Here is a 17,046-nt window from a genome sequence, read left to right on the forward strand (position 1 = left end):
CATTTTTATAATCTTATGACTTGTATTTCTCAGAATGGCTTCCTGTACGTTTATAAATCTCCATCATGGACTGTGGCTTCAGGGACTGTATACATTTTGCTAGCATTTGTCCTTGCATTCGATGTGATTTTCTTAGCACTCTGCTAAGTAATTTGCAGATAATATCTTATCTATTCTTTAAAACAATTTTGAGTTGGATATTATTATCCATAATTTACAGATGAGGAAACCAAGGCACAGAGAATTTAACTTGCCCCAGGTCACAGAGCTAGTAATTGGTGGAACAAGAAACAGAACCCAGGGATGTTTAGTGATGATGATAATAGTAAGACTTTATTAGAAAAATTATTTTCTTTGATTGCACTACAAAATGATCCAAATTGTACAGTTTAATTACAAACATTCCATGGTTAACTATGAAAATATTATTATTTGTTGTTTCAATGGGTCCATTTTTAAATTAGTAAACAGTACACTATAACTTAAAGGACTGATCAGAATTTACTTACTCTCTGAATGTGTTTTGGTTTTCATTAATCTGAGACTCAATGGTGGTTTTGTTTCAGAAATAATTTAATTTAACTCTGATCAAATATAGTAACCAACTTTAGAATATTACATTTGTAATGGAATGAGCATAAATATAAATGTCTCAGACTTTGGCGGTAATTATCTAATTATATGTTTATATTTCTGACATGATTATGTGGCAATGTTTAATTCATTTTAGAGGTAATTTTACCCCTACGTGAGGCTATGTATTCAACATTATTATTCTATTTTGTTTATAGGAAACATTTAATTAACATGCTCGAGTTTTATTTGGAAGTTTACCAATATTTCACTCTAATGTTTCTAACTTAACATGAAATTTCAGAAAACACCAGTATTTACTGATCTTGAAAAACTGCATTTCATTTTATTTTAGTATTTTCAGTTAAAGGGTTACCTAATGAGTGACTTTGTCATGCTTTGGTCTTATAGAATACTGGCAGGTATTATTTACTATGTTTTAATTAAAAATATATGTAAGGTAGTATTAAACTCTGCAAAATTAGAATGCCTGAAACTAAAAAGGGTAAAGTATGTTTGTCAGTTTTGTCTTCTGATAGCCAAAAACCTGGCCAAATTCCAAAATGTAGTTAGGGAGGTATATGTAATAAGGATTATTGTTGAGAGCACCAACAAGGAAAATCTCTGTGATAGATGAAACAGGAAACACCTTTATAGTGGTTTTATCTTATTTCAGGGGTAAAGTTAGAGTATCAAAGCAGACCAGAATCATCAACAGTGCTTCTGTGATGGAAATGGAATTCGCCAGGTTTTCTGCTCTGAATCCTGTGACACAGAACAGACATAGAGTCCTTATGGAATTTAGAAAATCATTTGTCTATGAAGAATGTGAATTTAGGGCATTTATGGCTAAAAGTCTTAAAAAGAAACAACTTTAGTTATGGTGGGGGTTTGACAAAATCCCCTGAATCAGATGGATATGTATTATGATGTGACTATTAGCTTAAGAAATATTAAGCGCCTTACTGCTTATTCTCTGAAAGGGAAACAAATCATTGAAATCTTCTAATCTTCTTTCCCATGGAGTTGGATAAATGTTAGTGATTAAATGTAACTGCATATTTGATATGCATTTGATAAAAGGTTATATAACTGATTAATTTCTTTCCCTTGTTTAGTAGAGCACATTTACAAAATCAATTTCAATTACTATTGTTATGATATCCTGTATATAAATTCAAATTAAGGTTTTGTGATGAAAGTTGATCTTATAAAAATTGTGACAGTTGCAATTTTTGTTACCTAGAGTTTATACATACTATGTTGAAAATAATGGAAAAATACTAAGAGTATTTCTGTTGTCATTTTGGCATATACCTTTCAAAATTTTAAATGTAAACATTAGTATATTTGCATGCATATTAGTAATGTATACAGTAATATCATGGATGTATTAGAAAATATGGTGTCATGTTTTACAGTGTTATAGTACCCCTTGTTTTTTTTTTAAATATTTTTTTTATATTATGTTAGTCACCATACAGTACATCCCTGGTTTTTGATGTAAAGTTCAATGATTCATTAGTTGCGTATAACACCTGGTGCACCATGCAATACGTGCCCTCCTTACTGCCCATCACCAGCCTATCCCATTCCCCCACCCCCTTCCCCTCTGAAGCCCTCAGTTTGTTTCTCAGAGTCCATAGTCTCTCATGCTTCATTCCCCCTTCTGATTACCCCCCCTTTCTTCCCCTACCGATCTTCCTAGTTCTTATGTTCCATAGATGAGAGAAACCATGTGATAATTGTCTTTCTCTGCTTGTCTTATTTCACTTAGCATTATCTCCTCCAGTGTCATCCATGTTGCAGCAAATGTTGAGAAATCATTCTTTTTTTTTTTTTTTAAAGATTTTATTTATTTATTTGACAGAGATAGAGACAGCCAGCGAGAGAGGGAACACAAGCAGGGGGAGTGGGAGAGGAAGAAGCAGGCTCATAGCGGAGGAGCCTGATGTGGGGCTTGATCCCATAACGCCGGGATCATGCCCTGAGCCGAAGGCAGACGCTTAACGCTGTGCCACCCAGGTGCCCCCGAGAAATCGTTCTTTTTGATAGCTGAATAATATTCCATTGTATATATGGACCACAATTTTTTTTTTTTAATGCTTTTTTATTATATTATGTTAGTCACCATACAGTACATCCCTGGTTTTTGGTGTAAAGTTTGATGATTCATTAGTTGCATATAACACCCTGTGCACCATGCAATACGTGCCCTCCTTACGACCCATCACCAGCCTATCCCATTCCCCCACCCCCCTCCCCTCTGAAGCCCACAGTTTGTTTCTCAGAGTCCATAGTCTCTCATGCTTCATTCCCCCTTCTGATTACCCTCCCCTTTCTTTATCCCTTTCTTCCCCTACCGATCTTCCTAGTTCTTATGTTCCATAGATGAGAGAAACCATATGATAATTGTCTTTCTCTGCTTGACTTATTTCACTTAGCATTATCTCCTCCAGTGCCGTCCATGTTGCAGCAAATGTTGAGAACTCGTTCTTTCTGATAGCTGAATAATATTCCATTGTATATATGGACCACATCTTCTTAATCTAGTCATCTGTTGAAGGGCATCTCGGCTCCTTGCATGATTTAGCTATTGTGGACAGAGCTGCTATGAACATTGGGGTGCATATGGCCCTTCTCTTCACTACGTCTGTATCTTTGGGATAAATACCCAGTAGTGCAATGGCTGGATCCAGCCATAGTACCCCTTGTTTAAATTTAGAAATATATCATGGCCATTTAAAAATGTCAATAAATATAATTTATTTTTAAGAAGGAAAAGAAGAAAGAACAAAGAATTGCTTAGACGTATTTTCTCCTCATATCTTTTAGAGGAGAAAATACTAAAATAAAATATGCATATGCTAAATATAAATTAGAGAAGGTTTTAGAAGAAAATGTTTTTATAAATTATAGCTGTACATATTAGTTTATTTTATTTATTTTTTATTTTTTTATTTTTTTAAAGATTTTATTTATTTATTTGACAGAGATAGAGACAGCCAGCGAGAGAGGGAACACAAGCAGGGGGAGTGGGAGAGGAAGAAGCAGGCTTCCAGCGGAGGAGCCTGATATGGGGCTCGATCCCGGAACGCCGGGATCACGCCCTGAGCCGAAGGCAGACGCTTAACGACTGCGCCACCCAGGCGCCCCCATATTAGTTTATTTTAATTTGTATGGGCAGCTCAGTATTTTTCTGTAAGATAGCGATATACTTTTATCATATTTTTATACTGACTAAAATCAACTGATTTGCTGTGGTTTTTAATATTTAGTTAAAATTCATTTCTCTACTGATGATCTAATATTAAATCAGGCTAGAAACTGATTTTCTGAAGTATCCACTAATGATTTTATAGCTCTATAAATCCTAGAGTTGTCATGATCTCAGGATCGTGAGATTGAGCCCCGGGTAGGGCTCTGCCTTCGGCGCAGAGTCTGCTTGAGATAGTCTCCCTCTTCCCCCCTACTCCCTCCCCTCCCCCTCTTCTCCTCCCCTGCCCGCATGCATGTGCACACACACACACTCTCTCTCTAAAACAGATAAATAAATAAATACATAAATAAAATCTTTAAAAATCCTAAATTGCTATATGTAGGAATAGAACTGTATCAGGATACTCTTTACAGTGTTGCAGTACAAGCTACCCCACTATTTCAGTAGTCTTGTAGGAGGCTTCTCTTGCCTTGTATATACCCATCCCATCATGGATCAGGTGTGCTTCTGCTTCATAGGTTTCTCATTCTGTGAATAAGGCTGATAGAGTAGCCCCTATCTTGGACACTGTTGGTCTTGCGGTAATGGCCTCTATTGAGGACATTGCTGTTCCTGTGTCTACTAGGAATTGACATTATTTTACTTCTGTCCAAATTTCATTGGCCAAAGAAATAAATGTGGACACTCCTGAATCTAATAAGATGGGATATATAATCCTCTTTCCAGAAGAGACACCACAAATTCCATGGTCACGCCAGATATCAGTGGGACAGGAGAAAGTGTATTTTCTCTTCAGGAAGACGGAACAAATACAATCCACTGCAATAAATTATTTTTAAAAACTTTATAAACATAGAAAAGATGAAGACTCTGTTTTCTAGTTAGTCATATTGACTGAATTTGATATAACTTTACATTTTATCACCTAGTAGCTCTTTTTCCAAGTTTCCTAGAAGGGTTGAAAACAGGGAACTATTTATTTATTTATTTATTTATTTATTTATTTATTTATTTATATATTTTTTTAAGGATTTTTATTTTTAAGTAATCTCTACACCCAACGTGGGGCTTAAACTTACAACTCCAAGACCAAGAGTTGCATGCTCTTCTGACGGAGCCAGCCAGGCGCCCCCCTGGGGAGCCATATATTTAGTTGGCACTTTTCTCTCTTGCTCTAGAGTTTTTCTTGGTCTAAAAAGAAAAAAGATTATTCAGAGTATTTTGTTCTTTCTCTTTAAATAAGAATATTCTAGAGTATGTAGACTCTGTTAACCACATTCTATACAGCATTTTCTAGGTTCCAGAAGCCATATACCTGACATTTCAAGGAGTCACCACTAGATGGTGATCTCGGTCATTTAGATGGATAGAAGAGCTGTGTGTTTTTCTTCAGGTGAATGGGCTGATTACAGAGGGATCGGAAATGTAAACTATACTAATTGTATGGGAAGCTCTTTGTAACCAAAATGGTACTATTTTTTTTTATTATGTTATGTTAGTCACCCTACAGTACATCATTAGTTTTTGGTGTAGTGTTCCATGATTCATTGTTTGCGTATAACACCCAGTGCTCCATGCAATACGTGCCCTCCTTAATACCCATCACCGGCCTATCCCAATCCCCCACCCCCCTCCCCTCTAAAACCCTCAGTTTGTTTCCCAGAGTCCATAGTCTCTCATGGTTCATTTCCCTGTCTGTTTACCCCCCTTCATTTTTCCCTTCAAAATGGTACTATTTATTGAGTAGGTATATATACGTGTGTATACACACACACACACACACACACACACCCTTACACAGGAAAATTCCCTTTGAAACAAAGCCATAAAATAATGTTTTTTGCTATATTGTTACTTCCCCAGTGTGTGTGTGTGTGTGTGTGTGTGTGTGTATTTTTTTCAACTGTTACTACCCAAAGGTGCAAGTTTTGGAATGCCTGGGTAGCTCAGTCGGTTAAGTGTCTGCCTTCGGCTCAGTTCATGATCCCAGGGTCGTGGGATTGAGTCTCATATTCAGTTCCTTGCTGCACAAGGAGCCTACTTCTCCCTCTCCCTATGCCTCCTGCCCCTGCTTGTGCTCATGCTCATGTTCTGTCTCTCTCAAATGCAGAAATAAAATCTTAAAACAAAAACAAAAACAGAGATGCAAGTTTTCCTAAGTACAGTTTCTCAAGAAATTGAGCCTTGGGCCCATCTCTCTGCTTTTTCCTAATATTTTTTTTGAAATTATTAACCATTGCTCAACCTTTTTTTTTTTTTTAACACCGTCTGTGTTACTCATTTTCAGTCTCTTTGTCTATAATTATTAGGAGGAAGAGGGATTAAAAATTCTATATTTCACTCAGTTATGTTAAAAAAATAACTGTTATGGGTTATGGCATAATAGGAAAGCTTAATAACTTAATGATTATTGCTAGTGGTAACTTTTTTTTGAACCTTTTTAATTTAAAATGACCCAACATAATAACTAACTTGTTATTGGTAAAATGTGAAAGGGACATTTTTAAACTGTAGAACTAACAGTGTAGTTCTTAGAAAATAATCACCGAGTTTAGCTGTTAATCAAGTTTTTTGTGCTCCTAAATAAGGTATCCTTTTCATCATATATTTCTACTGTGACTCAGTTTATGGCTGTCTGTCATAGGTTTCAAATAACTTACAGGATTTCATACAGTTTTTAGTAGAAATAGAAAATATATGACTAGGATGTTGCATTTATATAGAGTAAATATTTAATATTTACCCTGCTTGAGTAATGTAAACGTGAATTTGATATAATACTCTTTAGCATACTAAGGGAAACTATCTGCTACAAGTCAGTTCTTTTAAAAATTCTTTTAAAAATTCTTTTAAATCTGGTATATCTAGTATATCACTGAATACTCAAAGCTGAAATCTTATTAAACCTTTGTTAGGTTCCAGCTGAAGATGCAAATGAGCTGTTGCAGTATGGCCACAACGATCTTGTGCACTATTCTGATTGGGGCAGTTACGGTTTGTATATATGATCTCTGAGACCAAGACTGGAGAATGCTGCTCCAGGCCGGGAACCCCACAGTGGCTTCCCATAGCTTTCTGTGACAGTAGTGGGCAAGTACTCAGCCATAGAACCCTTCTTTGAACATAATCTCATACAAAAGCTCATAGAAAACATTAAAACACAGGCTGGTTGAAAGAAGGAAGGGAGTTGGGAGTCCGTTAATTCAAGTGTTGCCCCCAAGTTATCTTGATACACTTCTGCAGAATATTGTATAAAAACCATTTGCAAGATTCAAAGTCTAGTTTTCTGGCCACAAGCCTGCATGTACCTTTCTAGTCTTTTCTCCTGCCATTCTCAATGGCATCCTTCAGTCATGCCTTACCTCTTGTATTTCTCAGAACATGCCATTTTATTCTGCTGGGAATGATCTTCACAACATCGAACACTTAGCTTGAAAACCAACTGCTGGGTGCCTGGGTGGCTCAGTCGGTTAAGTGGCTGCCTTCAGCCTGGGTCATGATCCCGGGGTCCTGGGATCGAGTCCTGCATGGGGCTCCCTGCTCAGCAGGGAGTCTGCTTCTCCCTCTCCTTCCCTTCCCCCCTGCTCGTGCTCTCTCTTTCTCTCTCAAATAAATAAATAAAATCTTAAAAAAGAAAACCAACTGTTTTCTAAACCTCTTCTCATTTTTCTAGATAGGAAGTCATTTTGTTTTTATGTATTTAGTTCTATCTCACCCTGCCTGGTTTTGAACTCTGGCTCTGTGTAATCTAGGGCAAGTTACTTGAGCTCTGTGCCTCAGTTCCCTCATATGTAAAGTGAGAATAATAGTAATACAGACCTCACAGAATTAATAAGATTAGTACTCAGGAAGTGTTAGCTCTTCTTCTTATTACTATTATTCTTATTAATGGCTTTGGCATGAATGGGCATGATTACAAATGGATACAGTAGAGTCACATCCTCTGTTGAGATTAGGTTTTAGGATCAACATATAAGGCAAAAATCTTACACAATCTAAAGCAACTTTTTTTCTGTAGGGAAATCTAATGGAATATTTGAAGTTATTAGTGGAAAAAGGATTAAGCCATTTTATTTCTTTTCACCCCTTCCGGTCTACCCAATTCAATAAACGGCTCCTATATATCTTTATTCCTTTAAAAAGTCCCTTCAGGATGGCCAAATTAGAGATGACATACTCTAAACAAACCCAGAACAGCCAGGATTTCCTCCATGTTGGAATATGTTGCCATTTCTTTGGTTGGGCAGCAAATGCAGTTGGTGTACATTCAGAGGCCAAGTTGAATGGAAAGCACATCTTCTGTACAGGACATACTCTCACTTTTACCTCCTTGCGAGAGTGTTCGCAGTATCAGAGCCACGTGAGGGCGACCAGGTGAAACGGAAGGCTTGGTTGTAGTTGGCATTTGCTTTGCGCATGTCACCTGTTTCGTGCCATCTGCAGACAGAGGACCTGGAGTGGCACCGGAACTGCCAGATTTGAACTCTTGCTCTCTCTTTCAATTCCTTTCCCTTTCCCCATCTCCTCTCCTTTATCCCTTTCAGTGTAAGTGTAATGGGATTCTTTTAAGTCAAATGCAATTCTACTCTCACATCTTTGAATAACAAGTATCAGTACTGATGACTAATTCTTCTGTTGCTAAAATATTATAATATAATCTATGTGGTGTCAGTTCTTCAAAGATGGCATTTTTGGATTGCATTAGGCATGTAGATGACTTTTTACACGGTCGCTGACGTCTCTTTCCCAGGTGGGTTTGGCTACCAGTATTGCTATTACAGAGCTTGATATATATTGGGATAGTGTGGAGATCCTGTCATAAATCTTTAAGAAGTTGAGGTTATACTAGGCAGCCACATCTCAAGATCTGTAGGGAAATTTCAAAGCTCTTGTTGCTAACTTATAAAGGAAAGAGAAAGAGAACGCCACTGCTTTTCAAAAGGTTGAGAAAAAGCAGCGGCCTAATATGGTCTTGAAATATATAAAATTCTGAACTGCAGTGGTGTGCTATATAATTCATCCTTACTTTGCAAATATTTATTTTTAAATTTCATTAGTACATTTAATAGATGATGACAGTGATCCTGTTTTCACACAGGGGATCTTAAATTGTGCATGCTTTGATTTTTGACGTTGAAAGTGTGCCATTACATAATACTCAAGTCCTTATTGAAGCTTATTTCAATATAAATAGAAAGCAGCCATTTACATAGATTGAAATACCTTACCTTACTTGAGAAATAGGTGAAGTATTGGTTTTCCATTTCCATAGGGATTTCCCAGTTAGCGGATTTTAGGGAAACTCTGGAGAGATGGTTACTAATGTCATTGTAGTGAAGGATAAAGAGCAAGGATTTAGTGTGCTGTGACTCGGATCACATTTTGGCGTAAACCCGTTCAGTAGTTACATGACCTTGGGAACATTACTTAACTTCTCTGATTCTTGGTTTCATTGTGTATAAAATAGGAATGATAATGTGAACCGTCTCACTGGACTATGAAGAGTCAAATGAGTTAATGTAACAATGAGATGTTTGAATGATGACAGTCATATAGTTCAGTTGCCACTCAAGCTATCCACCCCCCCACCCGGATTTGGGGAAGATAAGTTATAATTGCAAACATTTATTGAACACTTACAGTATGACAGGCGTTGTTTGAGAACAGGCCTAGGGTCTTTATACAAAGGTGGAATGCTCCAGATGGTGCGTGTTAGTGAAGGTGTGGTGTTTAGAACTTCCCGCCTGTGATTATACTTCTAACATTAAGATAGCAATCAGTAGTATAATACTTAACACACAAAAATTCATCCAATGAATAAACTTTCAAGAAAAAACTTGGACTTTGTTTTATTTACATTTATGTCTAAAATAACCTAAGTTTATTTTTCTAAGTTACATTTGACCTTCAGATTCTCTTAAATAATTGATTTTTACTCAGCTGATATTTGATTTACTTTTATTAATATTATTTAATATGTAGCATATTCAAGATAAATAGTCATTTAAATTCTGTAGCACAATGAAAATATTACTGTGAGGGTATTTTAATAATGATATAGGGTTACCTAATCTATTATTCAATTATATCACAGAAAGAATTCTTAAAATTGAAAAATTCTTCCAACAATAATTTCTTTTTATTTAAATGTCAGCAACCCAACTATATGAAGGCCTTTATAAATTATTCATATTTTTTTTCAAATTCCTCTTAGACAGTAGTTTTAGGTAATTCTCAAGTGATTTGAAAGCAGCATTTAATTCTAAATTATATTTTTTCTACAACCTAATTCATAGCTTGACTCGCTTAAAATATTGCCAGGGAATTAAGCAACTTTCTGGACCTTCACCTGGCTAAGGTTATCATCTGTGTGAAGTTTTGGGGGTAGTCTGTAGCTGATAAGGTCAAACAGAAGAGCCTATGTGTATTCTCTCCCCTTCTATTTCTTAGGGATTAACTGAGGGTACTTAGAGGCCATGTAAGAGCTGATTCTTTTTTTTTTTTTAAGGATTCTTATTTATTTATTTGAGAGAGAGCTCAAGAGAGAGCACGAGCAGGGTGAAGGGCAAAGGGAGAAGCAGACTCCCTGCAGAGCAGGAAGCCTGATGTGGGACTCGAACCCAGGATTCTGGGATCATGACCTGAGCCGAAGGCTTAACCAACTGAGCCACGAGGCGCTCAAGAGCTGATTCTATTAGAGCAGCATCATGGTGGTTGTCTCCTGCAGCCGGTTTCTGTTTTATAAGGCCTGTAGTGCAGCGAAATGCATGTTTGTTTTATGTTCTGAGAAAATATTCCTGCCACATTACTGCTTCCATGCCATGTATCCCAGTAAATCTAGCTACCACTTGTCCGTTCTGTACTTTCCTGAGTGTATTTTCCAGTTGAGAGAGCTCTCGTGATTCTCTTTATTATCCTCCTTTTTTTGTCCTCTGAAATGTGTTTCAATTATTTCTCTCCCACTTTTCCTTATTATTACCTAACCCTTTTAGTCTACCCAGGCTTTGTAGTATCTATGTGAGGTTTAGAACAGCATTCAGTATACTTTGAACACTTGTATGAGGTTCCTTTTCTTTCCGTTATATTTTACTATTGATCACTTTCAGTTAGTTTACTGCGAAGGATTAACTTTTTGCTTTTATATTGATGGGATGTAAGAGGACATTTACAAAGGAATATATGAGAATATGGTACCAACAGCCATAAACCATTATACAACAAAATCTTACAGCATACTTTGAAATTTTAAAGGTGAATTTTCATCGCTCATTTGCTCCATTTTTTGGATAATCATCTACCATATGGCTTATTTATAAAAGTAACTTATTTTATATTTGGTTTGTTAATTTCCTTTTTTCTTTTTCAAGTGTGATAGAAATAGTTATTTAAAAATTATATATATTTACATATATATATATATTTAAATGATGATGTAGAAATAAAAGAGAGACTCAGAAGTTGCCACATACAGGTGGGATTTAAAGAAGACTGTAATGACACTAACTGGAGAAGTGTAAGTATTGCATTAATTATGCATATTAAATTTATGTAGCCTTCTTTGGTTTATAGGACACTTTCACATCTATCATCTTATTAGACATGTGAGTTGTAACTAGACTGTCATTTATTCAACCCCCAAAATGGGTGAGGTATTTCATCTTCGCTGCAGCTTATAAATATGTCACTTACCTTCTGTGTAGGATTTTTATTAGAAAATAATAAAAGATAGCATCCCTAAGGAAGATAACTTAAAAATTGCAGAACTTTTAATTCAAACTATCCATCTAAACTACAGAATACTAAGAACCAAAATTTATCCATATTAATTTTGCCACATATCAGCATCTTTTACTATCGTATATTTATTATAAATTGTCTAGTTGCTTATCTCAGAGATTTTCATGCTTTATTGTGAAATATGGTGTTCTTTAGTTTCAGCCCTAACTTGTATGCCCAGTTGTAAGCTTTAACTTGATACTTTCTGTGGCAGCCAGCCTAGTGTGGTCCACCCAGCAGCTACTCAGTTCTTGATTTATATACTTTTCTAGTTGTTCCATTATTAGAGTAGGGCTGAAGACCATGCTGTTTCCTTTTCCAACCTTAGTTTTAGTGCCCTGAGATGTTGTTCCCAATTTATCACAATCTAGGAATGTTTATTCAAAAATTATAGTCAGACAGCTTAGTAAAGTTTAAAAATATATGTCACAGATGTTTTTTACCCCTGACGTAGGAAATGTAGCTTCACTCTTTGTAACACTTATGTTGTTGTCTTGCCTTTCATTTTGTATGACTAACTTTTGTACCAAATTGAATAAGCCATTAGCTTTTAGTCTGTAGGAATGTGGATCCATAGATATTTCCCATTAGACAAAAGAAAATCTATAAAAGTGGTATCTCTTGGGGCTCGGTCTTTCTCGCTGGCCTAATGGTCTAAAACACTGCTACACTGTACCCTTATGAGAAAGAGCCATGTGGGATGATTCCCTTAATATCCAGAAACATCAATTGGAGAGTTGTGCACATTCTCTCAGATAACTTTAACTTTTGTACTAGACCGCATTTATTAATCAAATAATCTGATTCATGGAATATGTGTTATAAATTTTATATTTTTGAAACTATTACTGAACAAAATGACAACTTTTGTATATCTTGTATTAGTCTAAAATTCGAGTTTGTTGAGATGGGAGATACTGTATTTAGGCGGCCATGTTGTTTTGACAAGTTTTTTTTTTTTTTAAAGAACTTCTCCTCCTCGAAACAGACCTCTACTGGTGATGGTTGTTCAACTCTGTGAACAAACTAAAGCCCACTAAAGTGTACACTTTAAAAAGGTGAATTATGTGGTAGGTGAGTTCTACCTCCATAAAGCGGTTATTAAAAAAATTTCCACCTCACAAAGTATTTTCATAGGTGCAAGCTAATAGAATTTTAATTTATATTCAAAGTGTTAGCTTTGAATATAAAATTAAACAAAAGTGTTAAAACAAAGTGTTAGCTTTAATAAACATTTAAAACTTTAGAAGTATGAAATCATGTGTGAATTAAAAAATAACTTGTGTTCCTATTGAATAATAATGCAGGTTTATTATGGGAACTTCAGAAAATACAAATAAGAAAAAAGGCATTTAAAAAAAATGGGTGGGTCTTTTAATATTCACATCTGCCATGTCTTCTATCCCTAAGCCTTCCCTATATTTAACTACTTCTTTGGTATCCATACTTTTCTTGCTAGCTTTCATTAGCAATAAATACCTTTTCATGACCACCTTAGGAAAAAAATCCAGATGAAAAAACATCTTCTTATAAGTAGTTTAGTGAAAGCATTGCTCCCCCTCTATCCCCCGTCCCCGGACTGCGAGAGGTGTAAATGGACGTGAGCAGTAACACCGTTATCCAAACACATACAATAGATATATTGCAGAGTAGCTTTGGATATACAGTCAGTTTGGGATTTTGTTGTAAAAATTTGCTTTAAAACATTTTGGTTTTAAGGTGAAAACTCAGAATCTTGGACAGAATGGTGGCATCGATTCTTACCTCGGTAGAATATTATTCTGTCTTTTTAAAAACTCTTGTTATCATATTTAGCGTTAGCTTTCTAACAGCTAAAATTGTTCACAACACAGTTTAAAGATAAATGCAGTATCAGGCTTTGAATTTTTTTTTTTTTGTAAATATTAAGACCTGAGTACAAAATGAGGGCTGTACTGTGGATTAAGTGAAATATCTCAAGGCTGTGCTGTTCTGATAACTGACCCTGAAGTGACCTTTCTCAGACACAATTACAGAGCTGTATGTTTTTCCTTTAATTTCATCAGGGGTTTAATTAGTATACAAATAAAACTTCCCTTATCTTCCTTTCTACCTAATTGGCTTGTCTTCGCTTATATATGAAGTATGTGAAAGTGGGCTGTAATTAGGGTGACCGTGTTAACCTTTTTTCCTCAAATGTACTGTTGCCTAAAGGCCTCAAGGCCTAAAAACAGTGCTTTGGATTATTGCTTTGCAATCACTATGGCTGTCCCATAGGTTTTCTCATGAGCAGAAGGGCTTTGGGTGCTGCGGGTTCCCACTGCTTAACAGGATCTTCATTCTTCTCCCCACTAAATGTTTATTGATTATCTCGCTGTTCCAGGCTCAGCCTCCAACAACTTAATATCAGGTGACAGTCAGGAGAGTTCTCCAAGTAATTAGAGTTGAGCATTGGGGGAACAATTAGGAGCAGAGTTATTAAACTTGATTTATCCTATTCTCTCCTGAACAGTTTCTTGGATATCAGAACATCACACTTTCACAATCTACCCTGGTTGAGAAATTAGTGGCTAACCTGCTGCTTATCATTGTTGCCTTGCTGCCTGGAGGCACACCCTCTTGGTTTCAGTCATTCGGTTGGAAATATTAGAGTCCATAAAGTTTATCGTGGGTTTTAATTAGATAAACCTGGACAGGAGAAAAGAAAAGCTGAACTTAAAGTTTTATAGAAATATATAATGTAGACTATATATTATACATGGTAAAGGCGTAGACGTATATACATTATGCCCACACGTGTAAACATGTTTTTCCTTCTTCAAAGCTCAGTGTGGAGATTTTTAAAGATTTCTACTTTTGTCATCAAAAACAAAAACAAAAAGGTGACTATTAGGGAAACGACATAATATTGAAGCACTTTTTATGCCTCTGTGTTTTATGCACATCTTTATGAACCTTAGGACCCACTGATGTATGTGGGTTCCATTGTAATGTACCTCAACTCCTTAGAATGGGGATTCTGTGTCTGTGGGTTATGTCACTATGATTACTATCTCTTCATTTTCGAATAAGGAAGTGTGACCTACGCCGCTTCGTTTATACCACTTTTCGTTCATTTTCTGCCATTTCAGTCTTATAACGGGCTAAATTCAGCTATTGTGAAATGGGGCAAGCTTTAGGAGACTTTGGTGGCTCCCTGCCATTGCCCCTGAGAGAAGAAAATGAAAGCCAGGGGAAAACAAGAAGATTTGGATATATAGTAAAAATTCGGATTCTGTGAGTTACTCGGTCTTTGAAAGGATGTCATAGGATTGCTGAAAAGTCAAGTGTGGTGTTGTGATAATGCCAGGGTCATGGGTTTCTCTCAGACTGGACTAGTGAGCGTCACTCCGGACAAGGCTAGAGGCAACACCCTGATTTCCCCTCACAAGCATCCACTGCTAGTCATGAGAGTTACTGAGCAAGAGAGTTGGAATGGATTGGCACAAGTCCATTATTTCTGTTGGAAGAAGAATTCGAACTTTATGCATAACTGGTAGTGGTTCATTAGTTTTATCTTCATATCTGAAAAATACCATGTTTTGTTAACTGAAAGATGTCAGAAATACCGGCTTTAAAAGGACTCAAATGGATTTTACTTTTTTAAATCGAGAAATCTCATGATACTGCAATGCCTTTAAGTATCTTAACATTGGCACAAAATACCTAGGTTTAGCGTGGCCTTTAACAATCTACTCTTTGTTGTCTTTTTAAAGTTGGTTTGAATCAGTGACTGTTCAATAATGGGATGTTCTTGATGATCTGTTAACACTGAAGATTAAAATAAAATGTATCTAATAAGTAATCACAGTTTGCTTATTTTTAATTTCTTAAATTTCTGTTTGTCTGGAAGCAGCTCGACTGTTTGAAAAGTGAAATACTGAATTTAAAAACTTTTAACGTTTTAAAATACCTGATCTGACTGCTGATCGCTTCCACTGTACTAGCATTTAGGGTGAATTAATGGTTTTAGTGCCATGCAGGCTGCTTGAGTTTTCTATACTACCTATCGTGAACGCATGAAGAGAATACCGTAGAAAGAATTTTCAACATGAAATTATAGCATTTTGGTTATTCTTTACTGGATATTTGAATCATAGTGGTGGACATTAATGTGTGGCTAAACTCTGAGAAAGAAAGAGAAGATATTCTGTGTATGTAACCAGTTGTTTAGCTCACTGTATAACAAATTTAGTTGAAAAACTACAGACATTTCATAGGCAAAGGAATGAGCAAATTTTTAGTGATAAGGGATCCTATGATCCCATGAAGTCTAGAAAATACTCCTTTAAATTGTGAGGTCTGATTCTGAGACCTTTAGCCCTAAAGTTCCAAAATAGACTTGTGCACTCGCGTCTGAAATTTTTGTGCTGAGGGAATATTTCAGATTAAAGCAAAGAGCAAAATATCAATCAACAGATTTTATACTTCTGTGAGTAGAAAAATAGTTATGAAATGTAAATAATTCGGAATGCAAATATTATTTGTAACTTTCTCTGTTAGATGAAAGGTGTTAATCACGTTTGTGTTGCTATCTTTGACACGGGAGTTACTTAATGGGAAGTAAGTGAGTTTTACTGTGGAGTCCAGTTTGTTCGCTGAGATGCCTATAGGAACCTGTTTTGGATCTGTTATAAATAAAGTAGTGGTACTTTTCAGTTAGGGATCCCCATTCTCTTGGTGTCCTTATCCACCGTCCCCTACTCACATGCACACTTTGTCCTTATACCAGTTCTTGTTTTGAACAGACTCTAAATTTCATGTGCTTTCTCCCTTGGAAATCTTTACTTCTTCATCATTCAAAGAAAAGGCAACTTGAGGTTTTTATCATCAGATTTTTTTTTTTTGGTAAGAATAAAATGTATTTGCCTTCCAGTATTTAAAAAAATAAGATAGAGTTGTATTTTTGTAGCTAAACATTTTTCAAAATCTTACCAGAGCTATCATTTCTAATTAGTAAGTATGTAAAATTTTTGCAGAAAATTTGTTAAACCTTGATGTGTAATGACCCAAGTCTGCTTCTCAGTCAGTCTGTATCCTTCTTTGTTTAATAGCCTATGGCATAAATTGAAGTTAATTATCAGGGCTGACAAGTAACTCTGTTTTCTGTCTGCTTGCAGAGTCTCTCCGAGGCAAAGATGGAGCTGAGAAGAAAAGATCAATCTCTGCGTCAGCTCAATAGACATCTCACCCAGCTGGAGCAGGACAAGCGTCGGCTGGAGGAGAACATCCACGATGCAGAGAGTGCCCTCCGCATGGCAGCCAAGTGAGCCCTCGGACCTTGGGGAGATCACTTAAAACAGACAAAAGATCAATTCTTACTTTCATGCTCCGGGTTTTAGCCCTGGATAATACAGTGTTAGAAAACAAAAGTACAGCTGTCTCTCTTTGAAATTCTCTGATATATCCTCAAAAAAGAAAACTCTTAACTCAACATGCTAAATGTATATTTTATTGAG

The 17,046-nt window shown here is 36.1% G+C and overlaps 1 protein-coding gene across 3 annotated transcripts in view; it reads left to right on the forward strand.

Moving 5' to 3' along the window:
- The window catches only part of CCDC171 (coiled-coil domain containing 171), a 300,691-nt gene that overhangs the window by 183,657 nt on the left and 99,988 nt on the right, over positions 1 to 17,046 (forward strand). For all 3 annotated transcript variants that reach the window (XM_048223031.2, XM_057313447.1, XM_026506501.4), the window contains one exon: positions 16,708 to 16,853. In XM_048223031.2, the coding sequence (XP_048078988.1) occupies positions 16,708 to 16,853 (146 nt within the window). The remainder of the gene's footprint in view (positions 1 to 16,707; positions 16,854 to 17,046) is intronic.

The sequence above is a fragment of the Ursus arctos genome, unplaced genomic scaffold, assembly GCF_023065955.2.
Source record: "Ursus arctos isolate Adak ecotype North America unplaced genomic scaffold, UrsArc2.0 scaffold_18, whole genome shotgun sequence".
NCBI classification, from domain to species: Eukaryota; Metazoa; Chordata; class Mammalia; order Carnivora; family Ursidae; genus Ursus; species Ursus arctos.